Here is a 9002-nt window from a genome sequence, read left to right as displayed (position 1 = left end):
TCCCCCCCCCCCCCCCCCCCCCCCCCCCCCCAAGGGTGCACACAATGCTGGGGAGCTGCCCTGCGGCTGTCACATGACCCAACTCATCTGTGTGTCTGTCTGCTTCTCACTTCCAAGCCAGAGCCCACCCCTAGCCCTGCTGCTGCCCCTCACTCCTGACCCATAGTATCCCACATCTTCCCAGGGTGTGCAGCCCCCCCCCCAACTCCAAACCTCACACACCCACAGCTCCTTACACCTTCACAACTCACTGCCCCCCCACTTAAAAATAGCATCTCATGATTTACATACCAAATATCTTGATTTTTTTTTTTTTTTTTTAAAGAGTTTGTCTCAAGATTTTTAACACGGTGGGGTTGGCAATGCTGTATATTCCTAAAGGATTTTATTGCCTCCCCCCCCCCCCTCCCATTATTTAATTATTTACAGTTGAAATTAAAAACAGTGTAAACTTTATTTTGAATTTAACTGAAGGCTAAGAGATCAGAGAATAATTGTGATGGTGTATGCTGAGCTCTTCTCTAAGCATGTGCCACTGTTATCAATAATCAAGACTGAGACTCCGGAGCGTTTTTTGCTGTGTGTCAGATCTGCTCTGTTTTGATTATACCATATTTTCTGTATGTGACTTTTGTCTTTTCCTCCAAAATCAGCTGTGGACATTTGTGGTGCGCATGATATGTGAGGAAAAGGGCTCCCAATAGATCCAACAATTTGGTAGGCAGAATGGTGGCAGTGTTAATTGCTGTGGCTCTGAGAACCATGGCAATTTATTACTTGCACTGCTCCCTCCCCATCTGATCCCTGTCCCCCACTGCCAGATTTCCTGATTGATAGAGAGTCCCTCTTCCAAGATGCGTTACAGATTAGGCTGCTGTCTTGGCTGGTCCTCGGCTGGAGCACTGGGTCCAGCGCTGTGCACTGGATCTGCAACTGCATGGCTCTGGGGTGCACAGTCTTGGACTTGGTATGCCTAGCCTTGCATGGGACTTCAGAGCCCATGCAGGGTCCCAGACTTGCCTCATGGCCCCTGTATTGACATGCTGGTGTTCAGGGGCCATGTGGCAGGGCCTGATCTTCCATTCCAGTACTGGAGCTGCTTAGCAAGTTGAAGATCCTGTGCTGGCTCTGGAGCCATGTGCTGGGTCCAACATGATGCATAGCTCCAAGCCAGTGCACAGTCCTGGACTCAGTGGACTTGACTCCAGAGTCAGTGTGGGGTCCTCAACTCACTGCATGGCCCCAGTATCAGCATACTGCTGCTGGGGCCATGTGATATGGCCTGATCTAGCATCCTGGCACTGGGGCTGTGCAATGAGTCTGGGACCCTGCACTGACTCCAGAGCTGTGTGCCAGATCTGGGTGCACCAAGTCCAGGACTGGGGACCATGTGCTGAATCAGACCTAGCACATGGCTCCAGAGCCAGTTGTGGGTTCCCAGACTTGCCATGTGGCCCAAGTGACGGGATGCAGGATCAGGTCCATTGCACAGGCCCAGCATCATCATGTTGGCTCAAGGTCAGGACCAGTGAGTGGCCTCCAGCCCCAGAGAGCGCAGGTTTTTTTTGTTTGTTTTTTTTTTAACTTAGGGTTTCAATAATAAGGTGTGTAGTATATATGGGGATGTTCTATATTTGGGAAAAATACTGTAGATTTATTTTTAGGTTTTTTTTTTTTTTCCTCTCCCACTCTCCAAAAAAGCAATGGTAATTTCGCTCTATATGCAGGGCTGACCTGTAATTAGGTCCCTTACCATCTTGACTTCTGTATTTGCAGTGTTTTTGTGCATGCAGTAAAAATACCAAGTCAGTTTTCTTCAGTGTAGTCTCAGCAGGGATCCCGATTTTTCTCTGATTAAAAAAATAAATAAATAAATAAATAAATCCCAATTTTCGGATTTGAAAAAGTAACCCATAGTGGCGTTTCATGTTAATCATGGAAAAACATGGATTTCGGGTTACTTTTTTAAAATCCGAAAATTGTTTTTGTTTGTTTTATCAGAGAAAATCAGGAGCAGATAAAGACCACTGATGCCTATACACAGATAAGACCCACTGGTGTGCATACCAAATCTCACAGGAGACTAAAATACCAAAGAAAGGACCAAAAGGGTTAAAGACATTAAAAATCTGAAAACTACAGATTTTTTTTATCAGAGAAAACCAGGATCCCTGGTTCTCAGTTTAGTATTTTTAATGCATTTAACCCTTTTGGTCTTTTCCTTGATATTTGAGCCTCCTGTGAGATTTTTTGTATGTGCACCAGTGGTCTTTATCTGGGTCATCAATTTATATTGGGCACGGGGGAAGGGGAAGCTGTTTTTCTAAAATTTTAACTTAAAAATCTGGGTTTGATTTCCAATTTGAACAATGTGGTAGATCAGGAGTATCAGGCTCATCATTCCCTGAAGAACAGATGAGTGGTGTGCAGCTGGTTTGAGGGGCAGATTCAGCCCACAGGCTGGCCCCATGTGCAGTATATGTCCCAGATTGGCCCCACATGCCATTTGCAGTTCCAGTTTTGAGGTCCATGGGCAGCAGTGTAGGCTGGATGATAGGGCTCTGCAGGTGATGTCTTTGATACACCTCTGTGGTAGCTAGGAATGGACAGAGCTATTTAATACTAAAAAAGCATCTGGAGAACATTACCTCTTGATCCATCAATTTGTATCCTGTGGCCCTTGTTTCATTAAAAGGTAAATGCAGTCTGTAGAGACACTATCACAAGACACAGAAACAACTGCAAAAGTTACTGACCATGAATCAGTTTTCAACTATCTTAAAAGATTGTTGTAACTTATAACTGGTGGGTTTATTGTTACTGGAATGGATAGTTGTATAAATTTTAAGCAGTTACAAGGTAACTGAGAATGCACATAGGGCTGATTTGCTTTCTGATGCTTTTTATTTGCAGACTGATAGGACATTTGATCACAAGCTTTCAAGAGAGTTTTACATCTGTGCTGATTTGTCCATGCTCAAGTGATTCAGTCTTTAAAAAAATTACTTAATACTTTTGATTTGACCTGTATCCACCTTTTATAAATGGAGAGAAGAGAGAGACTCAGTGACTATTCAGTCTCTGCCATGCATTTAACAATCAAAGTCCACAAATACATCTGTGCCAAGAGCTAGTCTCAGTAGCATGACAATGGACAACAAAGCTGTATAATCACAGTGCACTATTGTCTGTAAACACAGGATATCATGAAGGAAACAGCATTCCAAAAATGTATTTGATAGGATTTAGAAGAAAGTTCTAGTGTTAGAAGTGGAAAATAAAGCTAAGAATTTTATCTAAAACATTACTGAATGCTATAACTGTCTCTGTTCCATAACGTACCATCTGAGGCTTGTTTTCTCACTCTAGAAGCATGTATAACGTATGGAGTTGTACAGCTTTTACTGGAGTCTTTAGGGAGAATAGTCACAACATCTGTATTGGCAGAATACTTTGCCTTGCAAGGTGAGAGTATTGCTAAGCAAGCTGCTAGTCACAAGGGGTCCTGACAAGTGTGCAGCTCCCTGACATAACTCATGGCATTTTGCAGGAAGCGCCATGAGTTACATCTATCCCTGGGACCCAACAGACGTTCGCTGTTGGGTCTTGGGGATTGGGAGATGAGCTGCAGGTTAGAGCAGCTGCATCTTTGCAGCTGCTATCCTCCTAGTCCTGCCCTTCCCTCCCTCCCAAGCCCAGGCACTCCAATCCACCCATCCCACCCTCCAGCACCCGCTGGGCAGCCTCCAGAACAAGCTCCCTCCTCTCCCTTCCCCCTCTCCTATTCTGAAGACAGCGCAGGGAGCAGAGCTCAGCTGCGTCAGCTGAGGCCTGCCCCTGGCCACACTGACAGACTTTAATTAAAACACTCTGTTGCCTGTTTAGGCATTTTTAAAGCGCTCTGCAGCTGTGCACATCTGCCAGTGCACGACTGTAGAGTGCTTTAAGTGGTCGATTGCATGACAAACTGTCACATCTGTCAGTGCCACTGTCATGTCTTTCTGTGCCAGATTGTTTCTCTGCCAGCTGCTAAAGAAGAGGAAGGGGCAGTATGTTGTTCAAAGACAGTGCCAGAGAACTATATAAATATCATGGTATAATGGCTGAGTTGCAATGTTGTGTTTGTAATCTTTTGTTGACATATGAAGGAGGCTTTAAGTTGCATTACTATGCCATCACAGCATTATACATTGTTGTTGGTTGGTTGTTTCCTTGCAGTTCCTTTAGCTGATGGGATCTCCAGTTGCACATTGCTACACTAGAGTTTAATAGTAAAATCAGCTTCTGTGCTGTCAGATGAATACACGAGAGATTTCATTAATTCTGATCTTCTCAGTTCTGTGACTTGGTGACTCAAGCCACTTCTGACCCTAAAAATGCTACTGAAGTAATATTGATGTCTCCCAACACCCAGTACCCCTTGATGGGGCAACAACTTCAAGAGGAAATGCGGATTGTTTAAACAAACAAACAAACAAAATATAAAATTCCATATCAATTTGTACCTGACAAATGATCACTCTGTTTGGTTCCTATGCCGATTTCTTGGTTATGAGTTTTCATGAAATAACATCAAATAGCATAATGTACTGAAGACCATGAATTGTGCAATAGTAGCACAACCTCATTTCAAGATTTTGCTTAATTAAATAGACTTCTATGAGGTGTTTTTTATGTGGTGTTTTTTGGTGTGATCCCTATAAATAGGAAGATGATCCTGAACTCCTTAGTGTCTGCCAAATCCAAATTTTGATGTCTTAAGCTGTATTATCTTAAATTCAATGTGCCCAAAAGTCACACAGCTAGGCACAATTATTTCCTTGTTTTTCAGGAATAAAACCCACTGCTAAATTTCTCTGAAATCCTAGGGTCACTAGGTATTTGCAAGTACCGCACTTAAATTTTGGTCAAACAGAATTTTAGCTATAGTAGTAGTTTTAATTAATTATGGACAATGGAAGATGTTAGTATGTGTCTCTCTTTGTTCATTACAAAGCACAAAAGCATATTGTGCAAGTCTGATTGTATGGAAAATTGGTTGTCCTGAAGCCTCTCTTTGTCTTGTACAATAAAGGGCTTATTGGACAATTCTGTTGTCTCCATTTGGGTGGTGGCCTTTATTTTTTGTTTTTCATTAGTCCCTTTTGTGATGCATTTCACTGGCTAAGGGCCAGACTCAGACATCAGGAGGAGCTATGGGTGGGTGTATGAGGACAGAACTTGAACATAGACTTTTTAAAAAGTTTTATATGCACGCACGGCTGATTGAAAGTAAAATGTGATGCTTCAACTCAAACCATCTGTCTGACTTACCTGTACAAGTTGCTCCCCATAGAGGCTCTGCACTAGCACATTCATCTTACCAGTGCAGTTTTTCCACACATACTTAAATTTGAAACCATTTTTAAAAACCAGTACAGTTAAATTGGTGCAGATCGCTGTATGGCTTTTTGAAAAGGCAAAATGCAAGAAATACCAGAAAACGATGCAGTGCTGTTAGAATTATTTGAGAAATAAGTTCAGCCAGCAAGGCCTCCTCTTCACAGGCAAGTGTCTCGGACAAGAAAGTAAAACAAAAATGCACACCCTCTCACCCCTGTGCCTGAACTTTCCCCAACAAATTTTTCTCTGCCTCCCAAATGGCAGCTCCTATAGATCTTCACCTTGACAAGGAAAGCTTCAGTTAGACACTTGCTTGCCAGAGGCAGGTAATGAAACCTTCCACACGTGATCTTGGAGAGAAAAAAGTAAATTGCAGAATTAGTTAAGCAGAGAAGGATGGGAAGAGATTAGACAGGGAGGAGAGCAGCAAGAGAAAAAGACTGGACAAATATAGCAGCAGTAGAGAATATTATATGCCTGAACTATGGATTTATTGCTGTGAAAGGAGAATTGTGATAAGACTCTACCAGATGCTTTTTGTGAGAAGCTCACAGTATGTAGGCACAACAAGAAAACCGTGCAGCATCAGACATGTATGAGTTAGAATACTTCACAGACTGACTTAAAAATCTTTGAAAGAGAGGATGGAGCTTGGAATGCTTTTCTTAACAAATTTCTCTTTGTGAAAGAAGGCAGAGAACCTGGAACAGGTGGAAAGGCACGGTTAGTGAAAGCAGGTGGCTTGTGTGTATACCTACACACTCCCATTGTGCTAAACATGTAAACCTGCTCTTTTGGGAAAGGAGAAATGCGCAGGGTTTACTTGGGTGTCCTTGTGATAACAGATGCTGAATCTGTCTTTGTAATAGATCTTTCCAATGCCATTCCTTGCAAGTATAGTGTATGCCTTAGAAAAAGCTGTAACTTAATAACCTTATTCTGTACTTTGTGCTGGTTAGGCTTCATTTAGAGTACTATGGGAAGTTCTGGGCTTCACATTTTAAGAAGGATGTGGAGAAGCTAGGTAGGATCAAGAGGCAAGTGACACAAACCAGAGGTTGGAAGTATGAGGGAACTAGGCATGTTCATCTTAGAGAAAAGGTGATTAAGGGGACATGATAACAGTCTCCAAATATTGGAAAAGCTGCCATTAAGAAGAACTACTGTTCTTCCTTGCTGCAGAGGGTAGGTCACATGTGGCCGGGAGCAGTATTGGGCTGTGGGGCTGGCCCTGCACGTTGCCGCTGTGTGCAGCCAGGGACTGGGGCAGGATCTGCGTGTTACAGGGTTGGCGGCGGCTGGGCCCGTGTGCTGTCGCCACTTGCAGCCAGGGACTGGGGTGGGAGCATGGAACAGGTCAGCTGGACAGCTGTGTGCTATGGAGCCAGGTGGGGCTGGCCCTGCTTGCTGCCACCCCCTGTGGCTGGGGACTGGAGTGGAAGTGCAGGGACCTACATGCTATGGGGATGGGCAGGGCCGGCCCCGCTCACTGCCACCACATGCAGCTTCAAGGACTTGCACACTCTAGAAACTCTGGGGACCACCCCCACCTGCATACCCTCCACCATACTCCCAGATGCACCTACCCCTTCCCACAGCCCTCACATACACTCCCCCCCTCCCCACCGCAACCACATACCCTGCACTCACACCTCTCCACACCCACCATTCCCACACCCCATACACCTCAGCCACACACAGTTTACAAGAGTAAGACTGTATTTTGAGCTATTATGCAATTGCCTATAGCTGTACTATGCAAACACACATAAATCAGGACAAAAATATTTTTTAAATAAAATTAAAATAAGTCATAGTAAATGCTTGATTTTTTTTGTTTTTTGTTTTTTTTTTGTTTTTTGTTTTTGTTTTTTTCGTATATGACTTGTTTTTTTTTCTGGTTTCAAGATGGCACGCCCCCCACTCCCACTTCTGGTGGCAAAGGTCAGTGGGTTCGGAGGCAGAATGTCTGGTCCCAAGATGGCAGCTAGATGGTGGGGCATCTGTCAAGGTGTGGGGCTACTCTTGCAGCCCTTGACAGCTTCCTGAAACTCGTTAAGTGGCCCTTTAGCCAAAATAATTGCCCATCCCTGATCTCGACCAGTTTATTCTGGACTTCAGAAAAGCAGGCTTGGACTTGCTTAGGGAACTCGTGGGCAGGATCACCTGGGAAGCCAGACTGAGGGGGAGAGGAGGCCAGGAGAGGTGGCTGTATTTTAAAGAAGCCATACTGAGAGTGCAGGAACAAACCATCCCGACGTGCATGAAGGCTAGCAAGTATGGCAGAAGACCTGCTTGGCTTAGCAGAGACCTCTTCAGTAAACTAAATTACAAAAAGGAAGCTTATAAGAAGTGGAAACTTGGACAAATAAATAGGGAGGAGCATAAGAGCATTGCTTGGGCATGCTGGGATGAAGTCAGGAAGGCCAGAGCGCAATTGGAGTTGTCTCTAGCAAGGGAGGTGAAAGGTAGCAAGAAGGGTTTCTCTAAGTATGTTGGCAGTAAAAGGAGAATCGGGGAAAGTGTGGATCCTCTACTGAATGGCAGAGGCAACCTTGTGACAGAAGATGCAGAAAAGGCTGAAGTACTCATTGCCTCTCTTGCCTTGGGCAAGGTCAGCTCCCAGACTACTGCACCAGGCAGCACAGTTTGGGGATGAGGTGAGCTGCTAACAGTGGCAAAAGAATAAGTTAGGACCAGGGTAGGCAATGTTTTTTGGCCAGAGTGCTGAAAAAACCACAATGTCTATCTTGGAAGGTGCTGGAGTGCCGACATGCCGCTGTTTGCAGCCTGCCAGCTGCAGCCAGCCCATGGAGCCCGGTCTGCTTGCAACAGGGGCTTGCAGCCTCCCAGCTGCCTGCTGGGAGCAGCCTGGGCTCCCTGGCTGGCAGCAGCTGCTTGGAGCCTGGGCTGGCAGTGGTGTGCCAAGCAAAATGGTCTTGCATGCCATGCGTGGCACACGTGCTGGGGGTTGCTGACCCCTAGGTTAGGGAATATTTAGAAAAGTTGGGCATATACAAGTCCATAGGGCCAGGTGGGATGCATCTGAGGCTGCTCCGGGGGTTGGTTTATGAGATTGCACAGCCACCAGCCATTACTTTTGAAAATTCTTGGTGATCAGGAGAGGTCCTGGATAATTGGAAAAAGGGCAAACATAGTGCCCATATTTAAGAAAGGGAAAAAGGAGGATCCAGGGAACTGCAGACCAGTCCGCCTCACCTCAGTTCTTGGAAAATGATGGAGCAGATCCTCAAGGAATCAATTTCTAAGCACTTGGAGGAGAAGGAGATTAGGAACAGTCAGCATGAATTCACCAAGGGCAAGTCATGGTTGACCAACCTGACTGCCTTCTATGTATGACGAGGTGACTGGCTGTGTGGATGCGGGGAGACCAGGGAATGTGGTATACCAGGGGTTGTCAACCGGGAGTATGTGGGAAGGCCATAGGGGGTACACGTGGGCAGATGAGGACGGAGCACTGCTACCCACCACCCCATGCTGCCGCCTCCCAGGAGTAGGGCTGGGAGGGAGGGAGATGAAGGCAGCAGTGCCCCTCTGGGCTGCATAGGCGCTGCCTGGCTGGCCAGATGGGGGTGGGGGGCAGTTGGACACCCACCACC

The 9002-nt window shown here is 45.5% G+C and overlaps 1 protein-coding gene across 1 annotated transcript in view; it reads left to right on the top strand.

Moving 5' to 3' along the window:
• Positions 1–9002, top strand: part of LOC102380343 (myocardial zonula adherens protein) — a 79174-nt gene that overhangs the window by 8752 nt on the left and 61420 nt on the right. The window contains exon 3 of the mRNA XM_025210526.1: positions 7291–7326. Coding sequence (XP_025066311.1) covers positions 7291–7326 — 36 coding nt within the window. The remainder of the gene's footprint in view (positions 1–7290; positions 7327–9002) is intronic.

Source organism: Alligator sinensis, unplaced genomic scaffold (genome assembly GCF_000455745.1).
Source record: "Alligator sinensis unplaced genomic scaffold, ASM45574v1 scaffold311_1, whole genome shotgun sequence".
NCBI lineage: Eukaryota > Metazoa > Chordata > Crocodylia > Alligatoridae > Alligator > Alligator sinensis.
Note: the sequence above shows the minus strand (reverse complement) of the source record. Positions and strands in the feature narration are given on the sequence as shown.